Source organism: Emys orbicularis, chromosome 4 (assembly GCF_028017835.1).
Source record: "Emys orbicularis isolate rEmyOrb1 chromosome 4, rEmyOrb1.hap1, whole genome shotgun sequence".
NCBI lineage: Eukaryota > Metazoa > Chordata > Testudines > Emydidae > Emys > Emys orbicularis.
The window spans coordinates 128,688,572-128,715,051 of record NC_088686.1 but is presented as its reverse complement, the minus strand read 5'-3'; the positions used below and the strand labels follow the sequence as shown (position 1 = coordinate 128,715,051).

The window sequence follows — 26,480 nt, the reverse complement described above, 5'->3', positions numbered from 1 at the left end:
CCAAGGTGTCCCCTCGGGGGCTTCTCACTCTGCCCACTCGGAACCCCGGGTACCGGAGGCCATTGTGAGTCGCCCTCCCCTGGGGGGTTCGGAGGTGATGGCCCTACCCTCAGCACAGGCCCATGACCCTAGCATGGTGGACCTAGGGCAACCGGACCCTCCACAACAAGACTTGCCCGAGGTCCCGTTAGTCCCTGGAGTATCCTCCTCATCTTCGCCTGACGAGGCAGTGGCGGGTACGTCCTCCTCTGGCCCCCCACCTATAGACCTCCGTGCACACCAAGAGTTGCTTCGCAGGGTGGCACAAAACATGAGCCTCCAGGTGGAGGAGGTGGTGGAGGTCAAGGATCCGGTAGTGGACATTCTATCTGCCGATACCCCAACACGTATAGCCTTGCCATTTATTCGGACCATCCAGGCCAATGCCAATACGATCTGGCAATCTCCGGCCTCTATTCCTCCCACTGCCAAGGGGGTGGAGAGGAAGTACTTGGCCCCCTCCAAAGACTACAAATACTTGTATATTCACCCCCAACCATGCTCCCTTGTTGTACAGTCCGTTAATGAGAGGGAAAGACACGGCCAACAAGCTCCCGCTCCTAAATCCAAGGACGCTAGATGCCTGGATTTATTCGGGCGCAAGATTTATTCTACTGGCGGCTTACAACTCAGGGTGGCTAACCAGCAGGCCCTCTTGAGTCGCTACAATTATAATACCTGGAACTTGATGGGAAAGTTCAAAGAGCTTATTCCTCAGGAGTCCAGGGAGGAGTTCGGGGCCCTACTAGAGGAGTGCAAGAAAGTAGCCAGGACATCTTTGCAGGCCTCAATAGATGCGGCAGACTCGGCGGCTAGGACTCTAGCCTTGGGCGTAGCTACGTGCCGCATCTCATGGCTGCAGGTCTCCGGTCTCCCACCGGAACTCCAGCAGACTATCCAGGACCTGCCCTTTGATGGCCATGGTCTGTTTTCTGACAAGATTGACTCCAGACTCCAGAGTCTGAAGGATAACCGGGCCATCATGCGTTCATTGGGCATGCATACCCCGGTGACGCAACATAGGCCTTTCTGACCCCAACCACAGCGCACCTACCCTAATCCTCGGCCGAGACAGGACTTCTCTAGAAGACGTGGCCGGGGTGGTAGGAAGAGACAGTCTGGTCCTCAGACGGGCCAGAACCAGGGCCCCCCAAACCTTCGGCGGGGTCCAAGCAAAACTTTTGAAGGTGCGCCCGAGGGCGGAGCACCAGTCTCCTTCCAGGATCCTTCCCCACCTTTCACCAACCGCCTCTCCTATTTCCTCCCTGCATGGTCCCGCATAACGTCAGACCGATGGGTCCTACGTATGGTGGAAAGTGGATACCGCCTTCAATTTGTTTTGTCCTCCCCCCTCCCCCCATCCTCCCTCCCCGTCCCTCTTCAGGGACCCGTCTCATGAGCAACTCCTCCTACAGGAGGTGCAAACGCTCCTATCGGAGCTATAGAGGAGGTTCCAAGGGAACTGAGGGGCAGGGGTTTTACTCCGGTTACTTCCTAATCCCCAAGGCAAAGGGGGGTCTACGGCCCATCCTGGACCTGCGCGGACTCAACAAATTTATGGTAAGGTTGAAGTTCCGCATGGTTTCCCTGGGGACCATTATCCCTTCCCTGGATCCTGGAGACTGGTACGCCGCCCTTGACATGAAGGACGCGTACTTCCACATAGCGATTTACCCGCCGCACAGGCGATTCGTTCGCTTTGTGGTCAACCAAGAGCACTTCCAATTTACCGTCCTTCCCTTCGGCCTATCCACGGCACCAAGGGTCTTTACAAAGTGTATGGCCATCGTAGCTGCCTCACTCCGTCGACATCGGATCCAAGTGTTTCCGTACCTCGACGACTGGCTCATTTGGTGTCGCTCCAAGGACCAGGTGCAATCTCATGTTCAGTTCACCATGAGCTTGTTCAGACAGCTGGGCCTACTGCTCAATGTTGAAAAGTCCACTTTGGAGCCAACCCAAAGAATAGACTTCATCGGAGCAGTCCTGGATTCAAAACTCGCCCGTGCGTGCCTACCGCACGCCCGCTTCCAGTCCATGGCGAGCATTATCCATGGCCTCCAAAGCTTCCCAACCTCGACAGCATGCACGTGCCTCGGTCTCCTGGGACACATGGCGTCTTGCACCTTCGTGACCAGACATGCCAGACTGCGCCTCCGTCCACTTCAGGCCTGGCTCTAAACCGTATACCGCCCAGGCTGGGACAGTATGGACACAGTGGTCACGGTACCGACGGAAGTCATAACCTCCCTGGTCTGATGGCTGAACCCCAGCTCAGTATGCGAAGGGGTGCCATTCCATGCCCCACAGCCCTCCCTGGTCCTGACCACGGATGCATCATCTTTGGGTTGGGGTGCTCATCTCGCAGACCTTCGCACACAGGGCCTTTGGACCACCCAAGAGATTTCCCTGCACATCAACGTACGGGAACTGAGAGCAGTGCGCCTGGAGTGCCAGGTGTTCGGCAAGCACCTTCAGGGCCGTTGTGTTGCAGTTTTCACAGACAACACAACGGCCATGTTTTATATCAACAAACAAGGGGGAGCACGATCGTACCCCCTCTGTCAGGAAGCCATTCGCCTGTGGGAATTTTGCATAGTCCACTTGATGGACCTGGTGGCATCGTTTCTCCCAGGAGTCCAAAATACCTTGGCAGATCGCCTCAGCAGATCCTTTCTGGCTCACGAGTGGTCAATTCGCCCGGACATTATCCATTCCGTTTTCCGGAAGTGTGGGTTTCCCCAGATAGACCTTTTCGCCTCTCGCGAGAATCGGAAGTGCCAGGTGTTCTGCTCTCTCCAGGGGCACTCCCCGGGTTCCCTATCGGACGCCTTCCTGAAACCGTGGAAAGACCGCCTGTACTACGCCTTTCCTCCATTCCTGTTAGTCCACAAGGTCCTTCTCAAGCTGCGCAGAGACAGGGCCCACTTAATCTTGATCACCCCGGCATGGCCCAGGCAACATTGGTATACCACTCTCCTTGATCTATTGGTGACCACTCCAATTCCACTTCCGTTGTGGCCGGATCTGATCACTCAGGAACACGGCCGTCTCTGTCATCCGGACCTGCAATCCCTCCACCTCACAGCATGGATGCTGCATGGCTAACTCAATCTGAGCTACGTTGCTCCCGCTTGGTGCAGCAGGTACTTTTGGGTAGTAGAAAGCCCTCGACTAGGTCCATGTACTTGGCCAAGTGGAAGCGTTTCTCCTGCTGGTGTGCTCAGCAATACTGCCCCTCTGGAGGCGCCAGTACCTACCATCTTAGACTATCTCTTGTCCTTGAAACAGCAGGGCCTAGCAGTTTCTTCCATCAGAGTTCACCTAGCAGCGATTTCGGCCTTCCACACGGGCGAAAATGAGCGCTCGGTCTTCTCCAATCCCATGGTCAGCAGGTTCCTCAAGGGATTGGAACGTCTGTACCCGCAAATTCGGCATCCGGCCCCTACGTGGGACCTCAACCTGGTCCTATCCAGACTCATGGGTGCCCTATTCGAGCCGATGGCCACTTGCTCGCTCCTGTACCTTTCCTGGAAAACAGCTTTCCTCGTCGCTATCACCTCAGCGAGACGTGTGTCGGAGCTTAGAGCCCTTACTTCGGACCCACTGTATATGGTGATTCATAAGGACAAGGTACAGCTGTGACCACATCCTGCCTTCCTTCCTAAGGTGGTGTCTGCCTTCCATGTCAACCAAGACAGCTTCCTTCCGGTCTTCTATCCGAAGCTGCACGCTTCTCGATGAGAACAACAACTGCATTCCCTAGATGTTCGCAGGGCCCTTGCCTTTTACATCGAACGAACGAAACCTTTTAGGAGGACGACCCAGCTGTTCGTAGCTGTGGCAGACCGGATGAAGGGCCTCCCGGTCTCCGCCCAGCGCATCTCGTCCTGGATCACATCTTGCATCCGTGTGTGCTATGACTTGGCTGGCGTGCCAACTATGCACCTTACTGCCCACTCCACCCGGGCTCAAGCTTCCTCCTCCGCCTTCCTGGCTCATGTGCCCATACAGGAGATGTGTAGGGCAGCAACCTGGTCATCAGTGCATACCTTTGCTTCCCACTACGCGATTGTCCCAACAGTCAAGGGGTGATGCAGCATTTGGCTCAGCGGTTCTCCACTGTGCAACGTCTCACTCCGACCCCACCGCCTAGGTAAGGCTTGAGAGTCACCTAATTGGAATCGATATGAACAAGCACTCGAAGAAGAAAAGACGGTTACTCACCTTTGTAAACTGTTGTTCTTTGAGATGTGTTGCTCATATCCATTCCAAACCCGCCCTCCTTCCCCTCTGTCGGAGGAGCCGGCAACAAGGAACTGAGGGGGTGCTGGGTCGGCCGGGGCATATATCTGGCGCCATAAAGGCGCCACTCCAGGGGGCGCCTCAGCCGACCCACCGAGTGTTGCTAGGGTAAAAATCTTCCGATGATCATGCACGCGGCGCGCGCACACCTAATTGGAATGAATATGAGCAATACATCTCGAAGAACAGCCGTTACAAAGGTGAGTAACCATCTCTTATTACTGTTGGAGTTTGAGCCTGCAAACACCTATGCATGTGCTTATCTTCGCTTGTGTGAGCAGTCCCAGTGACATCTCTGCAGCTGCTTGTGTGGGTAAAGCTAAGTACATATGTAAACGTTTGCAGGGTTGGAGCCTTAGAAAATATTTATGCCCACACTGTGCTGGGTGCCTTCCAAACACATAGGAAGATGGTCTCTGCCAAGAATCTAGTCTGAAGAGATATGAAGGGAACGGGACAGAGAGTATAGCTTACAAACACTGCAATCATTATTTATTAGTTACCTATTTGTTCTCTTTTTGGTTAAGAAATGTGTGTGTCTGCAGCATCTGATTCTTACATTATCAGTGTCTTTAAAATGTACTTCTACATACAAGAGATGAAGTTTCAGATATGTGCCAAAGCTCTGCAGTTGGTCACTGAATGGAGCCACTACTGAGAGGTTCACCAAACTAGTGACCTCTTTGTTCTGTTTCCTACTGTATTGATCTGTTTGTGAGGAGTGCAGGTACTTGGGAGTGATGGCCGCTCTGAGAATTGATCATTGGACTAGACAGCTGTTTATTTGTAAGACACGCCTCCAGATCTGCTGCATCAAGATGGTAGAAGTATGAATTTCTCTTTAAGCCTGAGATGTTACTCAATTTCTTTTGGACTGTGAGTTTCTCAGGGATGGACCACTTCATTCTGTGTCTCATACAGTGCCAAATACATTGTCAGCATTAAAAAAAATTATCTCTAACCAGGTGACTGCCCTGATTTAGTAAGCTGCATTTTATATTTTCATGGAGCCTATAAAGTGGAAGTAGATCCAGTATATGTAAAAACTAATCAAAGGTTTATATGTCAGGAAGGTTTTGCCATTTGAAGTGGCAGGATTCAGTCCTGAATTAATTAATTAATTGACCGTATTCTGATTATAATGCATCTTACAGTAAATGTAAACAGTAATTTTCAAACCTAAGTAAGATACATTCCCTGGCCTGAAACATGTACAGTGTAAATGAGACAAACACAAATCAAGAAACATCACAACAGTCCAGGAGAGCTGTTTAATTTGCTTTCTTCGAAGTAAAAGGGGCACCATGGAATTTGAAAGGCCTTGAAAATTTATGCTTCTTTTAAAAAGTCCTTTGATAATTAAAAAATCAATAAACATGAGCTTTTCAAAATTAGGGTGTGTCTATCCTATCACAACTGCCCTTTGACTGGGCAGTGCACCTCTTTCAAGGCTGCTGGGCTGGTTGGGATTGTTTTTTCATATGCATCAGAAGTTGATATCTAGATTGTTCAGCCATCTAACTGCTGCATCATCGAGCATAGCACGATGCACTCCTCCATCAAGTTTTGACTATATGCATTGCTACCCTGCAGTCATTCTTGTAAAGATTGGGCTAAGTATTGTAGCAGCCATTATGGCCATTCCAGGAACAGTCCAAGATTTGCGTCCCAGGTTGCAAACAAGTGGGTGTAAATTTGGGCTTCTGAAGTTCACCAGCATGCCTGGATTGGGATTGTTGATGCTCATGTGCTGGTCCTGTTGTCCCTCTGTTTTCCCATTTGCCTTTTTTCTGTTTCAAGGGGGTGGGGGAATGGATGCGATGAGCTCTGAGTGTTCCTGGCAGCAGGATGAGTGTTGGGGAGAGCAGGAGACAGCAACCCATGTGTGGATGGTAGTTTTACTCAGCTCAGGAGCTGAGATTTTAATGCTGTACCAGCCCTTACTCTGGAGATTGATTTTTTTTATCATGGGGACACTATATAAGTGGCAATATCACTTGTTTTCACAGAATTAAGGATCCTGTAACATTCAGATCTGCCTCAGCCATTATTTCAGTGAGTGCTCTATAGACGTTACACTGGGGAGGAAATAAAGCTGGTGTTGTTCAAATTCCTGGGGTTTACAGACGCTTCTCCTGTCTCTAAAGTGGGATTTTAGCAGCAGATTTGTTAGGTATGGGGATCTTCTTTTTGGGTATTAACAGAGAAGGGCATGATCACTTCTGCTTGCTTATGTATTTCAAGGATGCTCTCAGAGTATCAATTAATGCCTTTGATACGTTTAGATTTTATGCTGTGTTTTTGATCAAGCCCACTAAGTACAATACTGAAAGGAAGAAAATTAACTTCAGATATAGTTTTAAAGGGAAGTGACCGATCTTGGCTGTATGCTTTATGTTTCAGAGTGAGTTTCTGTATGTAGAACTGCCCCCTTATCCCTGGGGCTGTGCTCTCTGAGCTCTCCTGGTAAGAGCGTTGCCTCATCTTTAAACCTACCCCATCCTCCAAGGGTTTGCTGATATGCTCACTTGGTTTGGCTGGGGTATCATCTTGTGGCTGAAACCCATGAGGTTTTACCAGACCCCTACATCTGCCTAACATCTGGCCTGCCCTTACTTCTGAAGCAAGACCCATTTGAGATGCAGAATCCAAAGCATAGGAAGTGGAGCTGACTTTCCTATATGACTGGAATGAAATCACTAGTCATGCTGGCTGTAAGGTGGGTACTCATGTCCCATTGCTGATTCTTGTCCAACCCCAGTGATTTGCTGAAACCTTAATTACTTACGAGCCTTCTCCTTAGTGGTTGCACTTTTAGTGTGCCCTGGAATTACCGACAGTCAAACAATTTGTATTTTCAGAGCCTAGCCAAAGTGCTCAGGGCTGTCTGCAACAGATTTCAGTTTTCCAGAGTCAGTAAATATCTCTGGGAGGGGGTGGGTATTTGAAAGTTGGTTTCTTCAAGTGGGGAGAAATGGACCAAGAAAGCTAGAGCCTCTGGTGTTAAGAGGTTAGTGTTTGGGCATTTGAACATGGGCTGCAGAGGGTTAATGATGAGTAAATTCTAATGGCTATAGAAAGTTCCAGAAAGCTATTGGGAGAGGTGGTGATATAAAAGGAAACAATTGGGTGGCACTTTAAATAGGAAAAATCAAAGAGAACTTCTTGGTGATCGTTTGTAAATATCATTCTTAGAAACCCTCATGATAAACTGTTGCTTAAGAATTCAACCTTTTTGCTAACTGAGAAGCAGAGTCAACAATCTGGACAGTTATTGTTCATCCCAAATCCAGCCATTGGAACAACTCTCTCTGAAGTCTGATCAGTGCTTTTTCTTTTTAGGTGGATTCTGAAGAACCTGTTTTTGAGGCAGTTATAAATTGGGTGAAACACTCAAAAAAGGAACGGGAGGACTCCTTGCCAGAGCTGCTGCAGTACGTGCGCATGCCGCTTCTTACCCCACGCTACATCACAGATGTCATAGACACCGAGGTATAAACAGCACAGTAATCCTGTGATATAGAAAGGTTAAGAGTCAATATTATTATTCCTTTGCATTCCATAGTTCAGCCCCAAATATCTCAATAGAACACATTGGGGACTCTTTCCATACTGTTTCCCTTCAGTGATGGCCTTTAATTAAGGCTACGTTTTAGTCACGGGTATTTTTAGTAAAAGTCATGGATAGGTCACGGGCAGTAAACCATGGACGTGACCTGTCCATGACTTTTACTATATACCCCTAACTAAAACTTGGGGCAGGGGGCTGCGGGTGATCTGGGGTAGCGGTCTGGGGGTGTTGGAGGGAGCAGGTGGCAGCGCGCGGCCCAGGACCTGTGCTGGGGAGGGCGGGGTGGGTGGCAGTGCGTGGCCCAGGACCCCCGTTGATGCTGGGTGGAGAGGGTTGGCGGGGCTGGCAGGCTCCCGGCTCCGACTGGCATGTCCCTGCAGCTCCTAGGGGGAGGGGTGGCCAGGGGGGCTCTGCGCACTGCTCCCGACACAAGCACTGGCACTGCAGCTCCCATTGGCCGGGAACCGCAGCCAATGGGAGCTGCGGGGGCCGTACCTGCGGGCACGGGCAGCGTGTGGAGCCCCCTGGCCCCTCCGCCTAGGAACTGCAGGGACATGCACTCCGCCCTGCACTCCAAGCCCCAGCCCTGAGCCCCCTCCCACACACCCAAACTTCTGCTGCTGGCCCATGGGCTGCCCATCTTTGGCATCCCCATCTTGGGCAGCCCCTGAGCCAGCACCGGCCGCTGCAGAAGCCACGAAGATCATGGAAAGTCACAGAATCCGTGACTTCCATGACCTCCGTGACAGACACGCAGCTTTACCTATAATCCATAGTGTTATCCTTACCCAGCTGGAGATTCCTAGTTGTGTTACCGTCACCAAGCAGGGCAGAGTTTCCTGCAGCAAACTACATTAGAATGGTTTCACTGGCATAATGAAATTGATCTAAAACTAATATTATTACCCTGATGCCAATCCCCAGCACAGACATAGTTGAACTGGTTTAAATATTGCTTAAATTGGTTTATCTTAGTTTGGTAATTTACTTGGTCTTGTTTGTTCTTCCACAGTTAGGGAACCCTGCAGTATCTGGCACTGTGCAGGTTTTTGGCCTTTTTTCGTCTGTAGCACTTTCAGCCTTTCTCTGTTGCCAGCAGGTCATCATGCAAGTCAGAGTTTTAATGTCATTTAAATCCAGTGGAACTGGTTCTAACATGATTGTTTCTAGGGAATTTAAAACAAATCAAACATACAACATATGCATGTTTTCTCCCAGCCTTTTATACGGTGCAGTTTGCAGTGCAGAGACCTTGTAGATGAAGCTAAGAAATTCCACCTAAGGCCTGAGCTCCGGAGTCAGATGCAGGGACCCAGGACCAGAGCACGTCTAGGTGAGCAACAAAGGAAAAGACACTCAGGAGGTTCTCTGGGACATTGCCAGGTATTGTATTTAGATGCTTGTCTAGTGCCTTCTGACTGATGATCTCAATGCTTCACAGATACTAATGAGCTAACTCTCACAATCCTTTGGGAAGCAAGTAATATTCCCATTGTACAGAGGGAAACTGAGACAGAGAATGGAAGTGATTTGACTCAGAACAAACAGTGAATTTGTGGCAGAGCTGGGAGTAGAGACCAGATCGCCTTAACTTCCAGTTCTGTGTATTAGTGACAAGACTGTCTTTCCCCTCAGAGTTGTCCATGCTTCTAGACGTGTATCCCAACGTGGTGGGATAGTTTCTTTCTACCCCTTTACCCGGATCATTAAAAACACCAGGGAGGTAGGAAGAGATACTTCAGTGTTAAAGAGCAAAAATAAGCCCTTTGCCTCTCTTTGACACATGCCTTAGCAAGCCTCCTTCTTGCTTGAAGTTACGATCTCCCTTTCTGACAGGTCTGCAGAGTTGAGCTCAATTGATTGCAATGTAGTTAGAGGTCAGTTGCTCTTGGCCTGCAGAAGCAGCATGCCAGTCCTTTTGCAGGGCAAAAATGCTTTTCATCTCTCTCGACAACTCCCACCCAGGAACTATTATAATCTAGTCTGACCTCCTGCATAACACAGGCCATAAAATTTCACCCAGTTAACCCTGCAGAAGAGAAGAGTGAGGGGGGATTTGATAGCAGCTTTCTACTATCTGAAGAGGGGTTCCAAATAGGATGGAGCTAGGCTGTTCTCAGTGGTGGCAGATGACAGAACAAGGAGGAGTCGGGGAGGTCTAGGTTGGATATTAGAAAAAACTATTTCACTAGGAGGGTAGTGAAGCACTGGAATGGGTTACCTAGGGAGGTGGTGGAATCTCTCTCCTTAGAGGTTTTTAAGGCCCGGCTTAACAAAGCTCTGGCTGGGATGATTTAGTTGGGGTGGTCCTGCCTTGAGCAGGGGATTGGAATAGATGACTTCCTGAGGTCTCTTCCAACTCTAATCTTCTATGATTCTATGACTCGGACCCTCCAGTCCAGCACAGTCCTGGGATCCTGGGTCTGAGCCCTAGGTTAGCATATTTGCAGTGTGTATGCAAGGGGGGTTTGGCTTGAGCCTTGCCTGAGACCTGGGATTAAATTGCTGTGTAGACATACCCTCAGAGAACAGGCAGAAATCAGACAGAAATGGGAGAGAGCTCTGTGGAGCTTTGGGATAAAATACATGCTTCAAAATCATTTGCTTGTTTACATAGTTTTAAGGTGACTGCAAAGGAAAGAAATAGTTTGATTTCCCCTCTCCACCCCCCACCCCCCCGCACCCCCATGATGTACAAGGAAGGATTAGGCAGAATATTTAGGATTTTTTCTTTTCAGGGCTTGGCTATCCTTGTTTTACTTGGCAGTATTATGGACAACTGGGGAAGTAGTAGGATGATGATGATATGAGTAGCAAGGAGGTAAAACTGGGCAACTGAGTGGGGGAAGAGATTTTGAAACGATTACACTGTTCTTTGATGTATTTATTTACTTATTTAACTCAAACTCCTGACAAACACTGGAGGGAAAATAAGTTTCCATGTTAAAGATCCAGCACTGCTCCCCTTTAAGCAGGGGCTCAACAGGCTCCCATTCCACTAGTCTGGGCCTCCAAGAGACCTCCAGAAAAAAACAGAAGAGGAAACATGATATTCTTGATAATTCTAAGCTAAACAGAACAGGCAGGAAAAATCCTTTCAGGCCTTCCTTATACATGATAAAGAAGCAAAAAGGGCACAGAACTCTTTTCTTTCCTTTATAGGAGAAATATTTAACACAATTAACTTCATGGTCACCTGAAAAAGACTTTATTTGGAATTTAATATTTTCAGAAAATAGTTCTTCCCTCAAATCATCCCTTCTGCCTTTAATTATAAGTATTTTGTAGCTGACTTGCTTCCTTCCATCAGGATAAATCTCCTACTGTGCTTCAGTGGGGTAGCTAGGTAGGTACAGCAGCAACTGGTTGCATGAGGAGGGTATAGGGCATTGATGCTCACAGTGAAATGGTGAATGAGGGAGGATGCTCTCTCTGGCCTGCATCTGAGGGGTAGCTTAGATGATGAGAAAGGAGAACAATTCTTGTGAGAATAAGCTAGGAGGAGCATGCACCCTCCACCAGCCACTTTGAGGTGTGGGGAAGACTGAATATTGTCTGTATGGTGCAGGGAGGGAAACAAAGAGAAGTGACAGCAATATTCAGTTAAAGAGGCAGCTGTGCCCCATCATTCCTGCCACAGACCATCCCTCCAGGATGGATCCAAAAGTTTCATTAAAGGATTCTTTCTAGGTGACCCTTTGGTGGCAGAGGAATTAACTTGACTCTGGACTTTTTTTCTACAGGGGCTAACGAAGTTCTGCTAGTGATTGGAGGCTTTGGCAGTCAGCAGTCACCTATTGACGTGGTGGAAAAATATGACCCAAAGACCCAGGAGTGGAGTTTCTTGCCGGTAAGGAATTATCTGCTTTACCACATTTTTCACCACCAGTGGGTCCTGCAAATGTAATGGATCAAAATACTGATAGGTCTAAACATTCTGATAAGGGGATAATGGCTTAGTGTTCCCCATATGGACTGTCCATTCTCTTCCGCTTAGAATTGGAGATTTATGTTCAGAGGGACTGCTGAGGTTTAGATGTTGCCAGAAGTGTTAATGATTCAGCATCTTTCCTCCGCTTGACTGAGATTTGCACCGGTGCCCTAACTCAGTACCAAGGGCTCTTTGCTGCTTGTGGGACTCTCTTTTAGGTGAGATATTAAATTTAGATCCCAAGCTCTTATGGCCGTTAAAAATTCCCCTGAAACTTTTTGCAACGGTTTGTATGAGTTTCTGTGTTCTGGCCAGATTCCAGTTTGGATGATTGTAATCTACCTCCTTAAATTACGACTGCAGTTAGATTCTGCATTCTCCATTTCCTCTCCTAAGCTGTTGTGTAGTGTTGCTATTAGCTGTTAAACAGCTGCCACATTCTATCCAGAGGAGGCTGTATTTCAGTGGTGAAATGATGCTAGTGTATAAACAGTGTATAATAAATGAGTGAAGTTTGCAGAGCACAGTAAGATCTGTGGAGGAAAGATGCCACTAATTGATGGTCATTAGTCTTAATATTGATAACATAGACATATCAGGTTTTTTGGAAAGATTAATTAAAATATTATCTCAGAAAATATACATTGAGAAAAATGTCTTAATAGATTAATAGATTTCAAAGCCAGAAGGAACCACTGCATAACACAGGCTGTAGATCTTCCCCAAAATAATTCCTAGAGCAGATCTTTTAGAAAAATATCCAATCTTGATTTTAAAATTGTCAGTGATGGAGAATCCACCACAACACTCAGTAAGTTGTTCCAGTGGTTAATTACTCTTGCTGTCAAACATTTACACCTTGTTTTCAGTCTAATATTTCTCTAGCTTCAACTTTCAGCCATTGGATTGTGTTTTACCTTTCTCTACTAGATTGAAGAGCCCATTCTTCTTCGAGATGAGTGTCCCTGTGGGTGCAGCACTCCAGGTGTTGGTGCGTCCCTGTACCTTCGCTCGGAGATTTTTACAGCAGTACTCGCACGGGCCGTGCTTGCGCGGTGCCTGCCTCACATGCCCACCATGTCTCAATAGCACACGTGCGTGGCCGGTCTCTTCAATTCCTTCTCTACCGTCCCTGGCCTGAGACGGAGCTCAGCAGAGTTGCTGACAAACTTCTTTGCTTTTAGCTAGTCTAGTTAGTTTTACACAGTTTTACCCTGTATTTAGTCAGATACGTTTTATTTTTCCTTTCCCAGTCCCTCAAAAAAACCAACCAAACAAAAAAACCTCCATTTTTTTCTTCCTTCCCATTTTTCCTGTCAGTTAGTTCATAATATGACTGGCTCACCAGCTTTTAAGTGCTGCGCTACGTGCAGAGATGCCATCCCTATTTCGGACAGCCATTCTCAATATGTTCGCCGCTTGGGGGAGTCCCACATCCCCCAGGAATGTATCCACTGTAGTAAATTAAAAGCCAGGGCACGAAAAGACAGAGACCTCAGGCTCAAGTTAATATTAATGGAAAAGTCCCTCGTACCTGCCTCCGACCCAGGTGCGGATTCCTCATCAACACAAAGCCCTCCTTGGTCAGCAAAAGATTAAAAAAAAGGCAAAAAACCGACCACCTGCCTCGCCTCACAAAGACTTACCGCTTCCCAAATGATCTCCGAGCAGGTCTGTCTCCTCGGTGCCGACCGCTCCATCGCTCAGCACATATGAAGCGCCAGGCACCTCCGGCACCGCACGTACCCTGGCTGCTTCCAAGGCACACCATCCCGACGCCAGGGCTTCAGGCTTAAAGTTGCCTGCCTCTTCTCATGCAGCACCCGGAGTCGACTCAACTGAGCCTGCCTGTGTCACAGCCTAGTGCGGTTGCTACTGTGGCACCGGCACCTCAAGCCACTATGTCTGCCCCTACGGCACAGCGGCATTCGGGACCACCTGACCCCATGACACCGCAATTGCAGCTAACAGAATGCACTCTGGCTGCAAACACTGCGGCACTGCAGTTTGTTCATTCAAGGGATTTGCTGGAATCACCGACCCTATAGTCCCCCCTGCTTGATACTGATCTCTCACCAGACCTATCAACATGGCCCCGACAGCTATCTCATATTCCCTCTCACTTCTCTAGTTATGAGGATGCCGATGTTCAGGGAGGTTTTTCACCATACCATTCCTCCCAACTCCAGACCCCAGTCAGCATGGGACACAGGAGATCAAGGTCTTCATACTCCAAGGACCTACCACCCTGGTATGCACACCCATGGATGGGACCACCCATGCCATTTCCCAGACAGTGGCATTAATGGGGCCCCTGGGGATCATACAGGAGACACCATGGTGACCGACACAGCCCCAGAAGAGGTGACACCGCATCTCCTCTTGAACCTGTGCATACATCTGCGACTGAACTACAGGAACAACCCGCAGTGCTGCACGTAGAAGAAGAGGCATCTGACACCTCTCCGAACAATATTAATTAACCCACCGGACGAGGCTATTATGCCCCCACCTCCAACAACAGCAGATGATTTTTCTAATTTTCAGGATCTCTTCAAAAGAGTGGCTAATGAATTTAAGATTACCCTGGAGGAAGTACCTGAAAATCAGCATGAGCTGACCGACATTCTGCAACCTTCCAGTGCATCTAAGATTGCTCTCCTATTAATGCAGCCATTATGGATCCTGCCAAGAATATGTGGCAAACACCGGCCACTATAACCCCTACCTGCAAGCTAGCAGACTGGAAATACTATGTCCCTTCCAAGGGCTCAGAGTTCCTTTTCATGCACCGAGCACCAAATTCACTGGTAGTTGAAGCAGCTAACCAAAGGAACAAACAACAGCATCTCCCGTCCACCCCCTTTGACAAAGACAGTACAGTAACTCCTCACTTAACGTTGTCCTGATTAACGTTTTGTTGTTACGTTGCTGATCTATTAGGGAACAAGCTCGTTTAAAGTTGCGCAATGCTCCCTTATAATGTCGTTTGGCAGCTGCCTGCTTTGTCCACTGCTCGCAGGATTCTCTGGAAGAGCAGCCCCTCCTTGTGGGGATTAGAACCAAGGGGGCCGGCAGCCCCCCCCCCATCAGCTCCCCTAAATTCCCTGTAAGGTGTGTGGCTCGGCAGCTGCCCAGCAGCAGTTCAGGTGGCCCTCCCCCCACTGCCCTGCCGCTCCTGCCCTGCCCTCGATATGCTCCCGGGAGCTTCCTGTTTGCGGGGGGAGAGGGGTGCTGATATCAGGATGTCCCCCTGCTCCTGCCCACCCCCACCCCCCCCGTTCCTTACCCCCTCTCCACAAAGTGGAGGAGAGGGAACAGGGCTCAGGGACAGAAAGGAGGGAGCTTGCTGGAAACTGTTGCTTCCTGTCTGAACTGGCTGATATGCTTAAAAGGGCAACATACTTGAAGTGGGGTCCGTGTACTTAAAGGGGCAATGCACGTCTCTCTCTCTCACTCATGCATGCATCCCCCAGCAGTTTGGAAAGTCAGCACCTGTGCAGCCGTGCATGTGCTGTCAGGAGGAGGGAGTGTTGCGCTCCAGCTGGATAGCGTGGGCTCATCATCATGTTCAGTTTTTGCAGGGAAGTGTTTGCAGCTACTGCCCTGCATCTATTGTGTTTCCTCCCTCCTGCCTCAGTCCATGCTGCCTTGTAGAGTGTGAGGCTACATTAACAACAGCGTATTAACCCTTGAGGGCTCAGCTGAGTGCTAGTTCACCATTGAGCAGCAAGGCATTCCCTGGGAAATATCCCACCCTCTTACTCCACCATCTCAACCAAGCTTCACAAACATTCATTGCTGTGTACAATATTAAACTCTTTGTTTAAAATTGTTTAAAACTTATACTGTATGTGTATATAATGTCTTTTGTCTGGCGAAAAAAAATTCCCTGGAACCTAATCCCCCCCTATTTACATTAATTCTTATGGGGAAATTGGATTCGCTTAACATCGTTTCACATAAAGTTGCATTTTTCAGGAACATAACTACGTTAAGTGAGGAGTTACTGTAAAAGGTTGGACCTACTTAGTCGAAAAGTTTGTGTCGTCCACACTACAATTCAGGGTGGCTAATTACGTGGCCCTATTGGCCAAATGTGACCACAGAAATTACGGGAAACTCATGGACTTTATTACCGATATTCCTGAGGACAAGAGACAGCAATTCAAAGCCGTAGTCTCTGAGGGGCACTGCGATAGCAGTCGTGATGCATTGGGCCTCATGGTTTACATCATCTTCTTTCCCACACGAGATTCAGAATACTGTGGAAGATCTCCTCTTTGATGGAGACAAATTATTCTCCACAAAGACCAAAAAGTGTTGCATACCATGAAGGATTCCAGAGCGACTCTCAGGTCCCTAGGCATCCACACACCATTGACTAGAAGGAGACAATATAGGTATCAGCCATATCAACGTCCACGATATCCGACCTACACTCAACAACACCAGAGGCCATATGATCACCAACAGCAAGAACACCAGAGACCTAGGTACCAACGTCGCTGCTCCACTCTGTTGACACCTTCCCAACCCCCTCCACCTAACAAGCAGATTTGAAGCCTTGGTCGATGGTATAGAAGACTTCCCACCCACTCCAGCGCTCATATTACCTACCCATATTTTTGGGCACTGTTTGCTACTTTTTTACCACAAATGGGAGAACATTACTACCGACAAATGGGCCCTAGAGGTCATCAGAATGGGCTACTCCATTCCCTTCCTGTCCATACCCCCCACCCACCTCATCTCTCTTCAGGAACCCCTCTCACGGCCACTTGCTCCACCAAGAGGTACAACATCTCCTGCAAATAGGAGCCCGACCAGCACAAAGAAATGGGGTTTTACTCCCGTTATTTTTTAACAGAAAAGAAAAATGGAGGATGGCAGCCCATTCTTGACCTCAGATGACTCAACAAGTTCATCAAAAAGCAAAAATTCAAAATGGTTACCCTCACAACCATAATTCCAGCGCTGGAGCAGGGAGATTGGTTTTCAGCCCTTGACCTGCAGGACGCCTATTTTCATGTAACTATACATCCTGCCCACAGGCGTTTTCTCCGCTTTGTTCTGGGCTCACAGCACTACCAGTACAGAGTTCTGCCCTTGGGCCTCTCAATAGCTCCCCATATCTTTTCCAAAATTCTCGCGGGGGTAACGGCTCACCTAAGGAAAAAAGGAGTCATAATTTTTCCTTACCTGGATGATTGCCTCCTCAAAGTGCGGAGTCTCGAGGAGGCCGTTTGATCCACCCAGATGACTGTCGACTGTTTCCAGGGTCTTGGCCTACAAATAAACGAACAAATCCACATTGATTCCTACCCAACAACTGGAGTTCATAGGTGCACACCTTGATTTGTTAACGGGACTCACATCTCTCCCATTCGACAGATTCAACACCATAAGAAATCTGATCGCCAAGTTGTGAAACAACCCTCAGGTCACTTTCCGAGACTGCCTACAACTTCTGGGCCATATGGCCTCTTGTACTTTTGTGGTCAAAAACGCATGCCTCTACATATATTCCAAGGCTGGATGACCACTGTCTACAGACCAAATGTACACAGTCTAAACAGACTTCTATCCATCCCTACCAAAGTCAAGGACTCACTTGTATGATGGATTCTTCCACACAATCTCTGCTCTGGAGGCTCGTTCCTACAGGACTCCCCCTCCATTATAATTACTACAGACACACCCCTCACTGGCTGGGGGGGCACACATGGCGTATCATACCACTCAAGGACTTTGGTCCCCCACCGAAGCTTCTTTACACATAAACCTTCTAGAACTCGGAGCAGTCTGCAATGCTTGCCTCCAATTCCTCCCCTTCATCAAAAACCAAAACAACAGGATCATGACTGATAACATCGCCTGCATGTTTTATCTAAACAGACAAGGAGGAGCTCGATCCCATCTCTTTGCACCAAAGCTATGAAGCTTTGGAATTGGTATCTCCAACACAATATCCAGATTTCAGCTTCTTACCTACCCGGTTCTTTAAACACTACCGCGGACGAGCTCAGCAGAGCATTTCCCCTAGATCACAAATGGGAGATAAACAAGACCATCCTACACAATATATTTAAAATATGGGGTTACCCGAAACTTTTTGCAACCGCAAAACCAAGTATCCAGAATCCCGCTCCAGAGCTGGCCTAGCGAAACACTCCTTGGAGTGTTTCCAATGGAGCGGCAAATTACTGTACGCATTCCCCCCCCAATGCCACTTCTACACAGAGTGTTACTCAAAATACGGACAGACTGTGCCAGGGTCATACTAATAGCCCCTACGTGGCCCAGGCAGGCGTGGTACGCTTTTCTTACCGGGATGTCGATTTGCCCGCTGATTCCGCTGCCCCGTCTTCTGAACCTATTATCACAGCCCCTTCTTCCGAACCTGTTATCAAAGCGGTCAACTACCCCACCCCAGCCTCTTTATCATGAAAGTGTAACTTACAAATGTAGATTTAAAAATTTTTTTTTAACATAACTGCACTCAAAAATAAAACAATGTAAAACTTTAGAGACTATAAGTCCACTTGGTCCTACTTCTTTTTCAGCCAGTCGCTAAGGCAAACAAGTTTGTTTACATTTACGGGAGATACTGCTGCCTACTTCTTATTTATTATGTCACCAGAAAGTGAGAACAGGCGTTTGCATGGCACTTTTGTAGCTGGTGTTGCAAGGTATTTATGTGCCAGATATTCTAAACATTCGTATGTCCCTTCATGCTTTGGTCACCATTCCAGAGGATATGCTTCCATGCAGATGATGCTCATTAAAAAAAATAATGATTAATTAAATTTGTCACTGAACTTCTTTGGGGAGAATTGTATGTCCCCTGCTCTGTTTTACCCGCATTCTACCATATATTTCATGTTATAGCAGGCTCGGATGATGACCCAGCACATGTTCGTTTTAAGAACATTTTCACAGCAGATTGGACAAAACGCAAAGAAGGTACCAATGTGAGATTTCTAAAAATAGCTACAGCACTCGACCGAAGGTTTAAGAATCTGAAGTGCCGTCCAAAATCTTAGGGGGACGAGGTGTGGAGCATGCTTTCAGAAGTCTTAAAAGAGCAACACTCCGATGAGGAAACTACAGAACCCGAACCACCAAAAAAGAAAATCAGCCTGCTGATGGCATCTGACTCAGATGATGAAAATGAACATGCATCAATCCGCTCTGCTTTGGATCATTATCGAGCAGAACCCATCTTCAGCATGGACGCATGTCCTCTGGAATGGTGATTGAAGCATGAAGGGACATATGAATCTTTAGCGCATCTGGCACGTAAATATCTTGCGACGCCGGCTACAACAGTGTCATGAGAAGGCCTGTTCTCACTTTCAGGTGACATTGTAAACAAGAAGTGGGCAGCATTATCTCCTGCAAATTGTAGCCAAACTTGTTTTGTCTGAGCGATTGGCCTAAGTAGGACTGAGTGGACTTGTAGATTCTAAAGTTTTACATTTCTTTTATTTTTGAATGCAGTTATTTTTTGTACATAATTTTTTGTACATAATTGTACTTTCATGATAAAGAGATTGCTCTACAGTACTTATATTAGGTGAATTGAGAAATACTATTTCTTTGGTTTTTTACAGTGCAAATATTTGAAATAAAAATAATAATGTAAAGTAAGCACTGAACACTTTGTATTCTGTGTTGTAATTGAAATCAATATATTTGAAAATGTAGAAAATATCCAAAACTATTTAAATAAATTGTATTCTATTATTGTTTAACAGCGTGATTAATTTTTTTTAATTGTGTGACAGCCCTACTTTTTTTTCCTTTTTTTTTTTTTTTAAATAATATGGCATTTTTCCTTGATTGAGGGATTGTGGCTTTTTGGGCATCTAGTAAAGTGTTCTTTAGTTGTTCCAGCTATACCCTAGAGCAACAAAGATATGGAAACATGGTTTAGTTAGTATGTGATGCACAACTTCTGAAACTTCCTTATGAGTTGACTAGCTAAAGAAACCTGTGAGAGAATTAGAATGTAAATATAATTTACTTTATTGAAGTACACTAAGAACTCATAACATAAATACTGTAGAGCAGTGGTTCTCAAAGCTGGTCCACCGCTTGTTCAGGGAAAGCCCCTGGCGGGTCGGGCCGGTTTGTTTACCTGCCGCATCTGCAGGTTCGGCCGATCGCAGCTCCCACCCTCCTTGGTTCGCCGCTCCAGGCCAATGGGGGCTGCGGCAAACGGCGGCAAGCACATCCCTCGGCCCGCGCCGCGTCCCGCAGCCCCCATTGGCCATGAGCGGCGAACTGCAGCCAGTGGGAGCCGCGATCGGCCGAACCTGCGGACGGGGCAGGTAAACAAACCGGCCCGGCCCACCATGGGCTTTCCCTGAACAAGCGGCGGACCGGCTTTGAGAACCACTGCTGTAGAGCACTCTTCCTTTTGTTGGAAACACGTGTGTGTTGCCTCTGCAGAGCTAAAGATGAGTCTAGATTTCCATTTTAAGCCTCTCTCTAACTACTGATTGGAGCAACTGATTTGTTTGTAAATTTCAATGTTTACTATGGGGCAGGCAAAGTTTTTTTTTAAGATCTGGGAAAAGTGTTGGATTCCAGATGTTTGTGTGCTGCTTAATTAAAATGGGCAGTGTTCTAATGTGTCGTCCCCCTTCTTCTTCCTCCCCCCGTGCCCCAACAAGTAAATCTTACTTATTTTTGGCTTTCTTGTTCTCAGTTGTGGAAAATGTGAAGAACTCCCAATTTTATGCCCAGCTGCAACTTATGTACTTGAGAGTAGGGCTTTTTGAAATCACAGGAAAGGATTATATAGGAATCTTAATATTTTAGCCATAGAGATTAGTAAAGGATTAGGGTAGAGAAGCCAGTTTCATTATCCAGGGAAGTGCCATTCCTGCTTGCTACTATTTTCTGTGAGCTAGAGGACTACAGATGTTCTCCAAGATAAGAAAAGGAGAAAGGTGTGGGGGGAGAGGGAGGAAGAGAAAAGGTAAGGGGGAGAAATTAGGGACTGAAGAGGGTGTGATGTGATTATAGGGCTGTATAAATGGCTGCATCATTGCCGATTTGTTTTAAGTTGCTACATAAGCTCTGCACCCAAAAAAATAATAATAATATTTAAACCTGCAAAGGACTTTATCAAATTGGGCTTCTGACCTTTTTGCTCCTTTTAAGATGGATAAAAAAATGGAATGGAAGGGTTTTTGTTTGTTTCTGGCTTAAAATTTTTTTTTTTTTATTTATTTTTTACCTCAGAAGTATCTATCAGGAGTGTCAACTCTGATCTGCCCTGGTTTTGCTGAGTGTCTCAGAGCATGTGCACAATCTGCTTTCCCACCTTAATTGCAGGTATGAGGTTGGGGAATTTTAAAGAAATACATCCTTTCTCCAAAATAATAATATGTTGTTGAAGTTAAATAGCTGTTTGTTTTTTGTTTTTTTAAGTTTTTAAGGGATTAAAAATCCCTTCTCTCAATTACTATAACTCTCGGTTTCTTATGATATCATCACATCACTAAGTCTACAGTCACCATTGAGTGTGTCTACACAACAACTAGACACCCATGGCTCCAGCCCAAGCCTGGACATCTACACAGCAATGAAACAGCCCGAGCCCTGGGAGTCCGAGTGAACTGGCGCGGGCCAGCCACAAGTTTTTCTTTGGTGTGTAGACATACCCTCAGAGCCTAGACAGAACCTGAATTTCTAATATAGGAAAAGAAACAAGGGAAAAAACTTACAAAAAACCATTCACATTCTTCTTTTATCCATTGTAAAGAATTTTTTTAGAAAAGGCTCTAGCCCTATTCTTTCCTTTGCAGGTCACCATTAAGTCTCATATGGTCCAGGAAAAAAAATCAAACTATGAATGGAAATTGAGCCATGCAGTGATGTTTTGGAGGTGCCAGGATTCAGGAGACCTGAGTTCTGTCCCCAGCCCTGCTACTAGGACACACTAGATTTTGGTCACCTCTCTGTGCCTCAGTTTGATTATCTGAAATGGGGATAGTGATACCTTCTTTTTTTAAGCACTTTTTGATCTGCTGATAACAAGCACTGTATGAAGGCTAATTATTACTATTATTTCATTAACTGAGTGTGCAGAGACACTGAAACTATAGCTCAATGAGAGTGTGGCTTGCCCCCTTCATCTCCGTGGGGCCTTAAAACTGTGAAGCTTATTGATGATCATTTAAATGTCAACAATAACTATTTCACCACTGATATTTTAACAGAGACACCTTGCTAACATGCATGTTTGTGGCTGAATGTAATGGGAGATAGCGGAGAGAGGTCACTGGAGGAGCTAGTGGCTCCTGGGATGGAGAATGAGGAACACTACTCCCCAAATGTAAAGCCACCCCCACCCCTACCAAGTGGGGGGAGGTGGGAGAAGGGAGGGAGGAGCTGCATTTCCTTCCTAGAAGAGCCTGGATGCCATGAATTCCCAAATCCTATTCTGCTCTGGGGGTGAAACCCCCCAGATGTTCCCTACACGTCTGCCAAACTTTCCAGCTTTCCCTCTTGACAATTACTACAGTGCTGACAAGTGGTGGGAATGCAAACATCTCTGGAACGTTGAAGTTTTGGGGGCAACAGAAAGTAAACTGAATTTAATTGCAAAATAAATAGTGCAAAGGATATTGGACTGGGAGGTGGGAGCGCTGAGGGGGAGACCATAGGGAAGGGAATCCATACACACAGATCCAGGATTCCTACATATAATTTTCACCCAGTATGCCACATAGAATTGAGGGCTTTGGCTATATAAACGGGTCCCTTTCAGTGTAACAGCAAAAAGGGATGGAATAATCTAGAGAGGCTCTGATAGTTCTCAATGTATTGGTGTCATTTTCTGTCTTTGACACTTCTTCAAATGTGTTAGAGCATCACCCGTAAGAGGCGCTATGTTGCCACGGTGTCCCTGCATGATCGGATTTATGTGATTGGGGGATACGACGGCCGCTCCCGTCTCAGCTCTGTGGAGTGCTTGGATTATACGTCGGATGAAGATGGCATCTGGTACTCAGTGGCTCCAATGAATGTTCGTCGAGGCCTGGCAGGGGCCACTACCCTAGGAGGTACACACTGATCAGCACTTGTCACAGAGGCCAGACAGGTCCATTGCCAGCATGAAATACAGTGTGTCAGCACCTTCCGAGGGCAGGTGGCTGATAAGGGAAGAGGAGTAACTGATTGGAGATTGTATCTCTCAGCATTTGGAGTTTGAGAAAGAAAATCACTTGCCCATTAACTGTAAGAGCAGCTCTTCCTCTTCTTCATCCGAAGAGTGTGTGTTTCTAGTTCCAGGGAGTGGGAATCTTCCATTCTATACCCTGAAGTTCAGAATTCATCTCCCAGGCAGTTGTTAGAAACATGTTGCTCCCAGAGACCAACTGCTGTGTGTCCCAGCTGGAAGTCGCTGCTGGGACCTGGTGCTAACTAGGGTGACCAGACAGCAAGTGTGAAAAATCAGGACAGGTGGTGTGGGTGTGGGTGTGTGTGTGTGTGGGGGGGGGGGCAGTAATAGAAGCCTATATAAGAAAAAGACCCAAAAATCGGGACTGTCCCTATAAAATCGGGCATCTGGTCACCCTAGTGCTAACAGATTGGCCCTGTTCCCCCTCTCTTGGCTGGGAGCACCTTCAGGGGCCTGTATTGATTCATTTGCTGCAGTTTAACATGTTTTTAAACATTCGATGAAATGTCATTTGCAGTGAACAATTTGAATATAACCAATAGATATTTTTCAATAGAACTGTATGAGGGAATATAGCTAAGGAAGGCCTTTGGGCTGGGATTTATGCAGCGGGTTTCAAGCATAGTGTGTTGCATCTTTTAAGTATTCATTCTAAGGAAGTGCTGATGTAACATCAATGAATGGCAATGTCCAAGTGACCCTAGGCCTCTTCTATGCACAGGGACACACATACATGGTGTGCATGAAATAATATAAAGGGTGGGAAGTGCTGTAGAGGGAAGGGCATGTGTGTGTATTCATGTCTTTCTGAATCTGCTCCCCATATTATGTTGCAGATATGATCTACGTTTCTGGTGGTTTTGATGGAAGCCGGCGTCACACCAGTATGGAAAGATATGACCCAAATATTGATCAATGGAGTATGCTGGGAGACATGCAGACAGCTCGGGAAGGAGCAGGACTGGTTGTAGCTAATGGTGTTATCTACTGCCTCGGTAGGTGACCTTAGGATCCATCAGCATTCTGCAAGTATTAGTGTTCCACCCAGAATTCAGGGCAGATACCATCTATAACGGGCTCCTGGGATGTGCAGAATACAGCCTAAAAGAGAATCCCAGTTGTTGTATACTTCGCTCTCCTGAGATATTGGGTAGCTCAGTCAGCAGACAGATTTCTCACATAGTCACTGCTGAGGAGACATTTTGATGGCTTGTACTGAAGCCATGGGAGGTGTGCTGGGCAACGTGCCAGCTGAGATATGAGGAAGTTTGGGGGATGTGTGCTGGCTGGAATGTGCAGGCTATGGGATAACTAGTTCCTGGGAGTAGCTTTGGCTATGGTGCCATTGGAACATGGAAAGGCTGGAGTGGCCTGTCCTGAGCGGCTTGTGTTCCAGCTCCTCTCTCTGGAGGTTGGAAGGCCCCAGCTGCCCATACTGAATGTTGTGAGTCCCAGATGGACAATGGTCTTAAACTCTTAAATGAACTCATTCTTTGGATGCTTCTCCAGGGCCCTTGGTCAAGGCAGCGCCATGGCTTTGTTTTCTGACCACCCTCGTCATGGTCCTATTCTAGGGGAATCTCATGTCTCACGCTGTCCGCTACGTTTTCACTTACTGCTCCATCCTAGGTTCCCCTAACCTTCCCTTGCTCCCTTCTTCTCCTTGCCCTCTGGGCTGGTAGCACAGTGTTCTTCCCCTGCTGAGGCAGTGTGACATGGCCACTCTGTGTACAATTTCCTGAAAAAGTTGCAATGGCTGCCTGTGCCTTCCACCTCAGGTCATCCCCAGCCCCTGCTGTCTGTGGCCTCCAGAACTTTGATCCCTGCCTGGTGCAGGCTAGATTCTATGTTTGCTTTTGTTCAGCCTTGCGAGGCGCTGTGAGTAGTGTTGCTCACACTGCCAAGGAGTCACTAAGCCAGAGCCATCTGGGATGGAGCAGACACAGGCATTGCAATGTTCTCTTTGCAGAAACAGTGATCGGGATTGAACCCACTGTTTGTTCCCATATTGTTTCAGGTGGCTATGATGGGCTGAACATCCTGAACTCTGTAGAGAGGTATGACCCTCACACTGGACACTGGACAAATGTCACCCCAATGGCCACCAAGCGCTCAGGTGAGAACTCTGATATGCAGGGTGCACTGCTAGATTGAATAGAGCAATGATTTCTGGCCTGCCTTCATATCCTGGAGGCCATCGTATATCTGCTGGCCTGTGGGGCTTAGCACTGTTATAGATGCACAGCGATCCTAGCAGCAGTCCTTACGCAGCCCTGGGTGACCATTGACTTAGCTCCACAAAGAGGCTTTTCTTGCTGTCTCCAGTATAGCCCTGATGCCAACGGGACGGTGTTGTTCCCAAACGACGGGTCAGGATATGCCCTGGCCAGCAGTGCTCCTCTGTCTCTATCAGACCATTTGCATGTCTTAGGTTTTTTAATAGCACCCTTCATAGTAGAAATCTTTCCCTACTGAGGGAAATAATTCTATGTTCCCATATTTAGAAAATGATCATTAGAGACAAAGCTACTGGATGAACATACATTAAAATTAATTCTTACACCAAATCATAAAATGTATCCATTACACAGGAGCTATTCATGTCTCAGTGAATGAGCCAAATTGCTCAGGCAGAACATGTGATGTCCATGTTCAGCTTCATTAAAGTGAAAGGAAAAACAATCATTGATTTCAGTGGAATTTGGATCTGACTATAAAATGTTAGGGAACACAAAGCTTGGGTCAGAGTAAAGGTTTGGGTGCTGGTCACATTTTTGTTTCCAGACTGGGTGTTACGGTTGGTATCAGAATTGTTTATATAACTTTAACTTACAATTTCCACATGTTTTAACATGTTAACTTATTTACAGATGTGCTTGATGAAATATCTTCCCTTGAACTGCTCTTAGCAACATTAAATGTAATTTACTGGAGTCTATTGTTAATTACTGTATTATTGGGTAACATATATAAAGTGAAATCTTGTACAAGAGATCACTATTTATTAGGCAGCTTTCTGTCTTGAGACCACCCCAAAATACCCTTAAATGTATCAAGTAGGGCTGTCGATTAATTGCAGTTAACTCACGCAATTAACTCAAAAAAATTAATTGTGATTAAAAAAATTAATCACGATTAATCGCAGGTTTAATCGCACTGTTAAACACTAGAATACCAATTGAAATGTATGAAATATTTTGGATGTTTTTTCCTACATTTTCATATAGTATTCTGTGTTGTAATTGAAATCAAAGTGTATATTATTCTTGATTACAAATATTTGCACTGTAAAAGATAAACAAAAGAAATAGTATTTTTCAATTCACCTCATACAAGTACTGTAGTGCAATCTCTGTGTGGTGAAAGTGCAACTTACAAATGTAGATTTTTTGTTGTTGTTACATAACTGCAGTCAAAAACAAAACTGTGTAAAA

The 26,480-nt window shown here is 46.6% G+C and overlaps 1 protein-coding gene across 1 annotated transcript in view; it reads left to right on the top strand.

Moving 5' to 3' along the window:
- Positions 1-26,480, top strand: part of KLHL12 (kelch like family member 12) — an 88,913-nt gene that overhangs the window by 40,287 nt on the left and 22,146 nt on the right. Inside the window, exons 4-9 of the mRNA XM_065403037.1 lie at positions 7,687-7,836; positions 9,134-9,248; positions 11,659-11,765; positions 22,732-22,927; positions 23,883-24,041; positions 25,064-25,162. Of these exons, the coding sequence (XP_065259109.1) occupies positions 7,687-7,836; positions 9,134-9,248; positions 11,659-11,765; positions 22,732-22,927; positions 23,883-24,041; positions 25,064-25,162 (826 nt within the window). The remainder of the gene's footprint in view (positions 1-7,686; positions 7,837-9,133; positions 9,249-11,658; positions 11,766-22,731; positions 22,928-23,882; positions 24,042-25,063; positions 25,163-26,480) is intronic.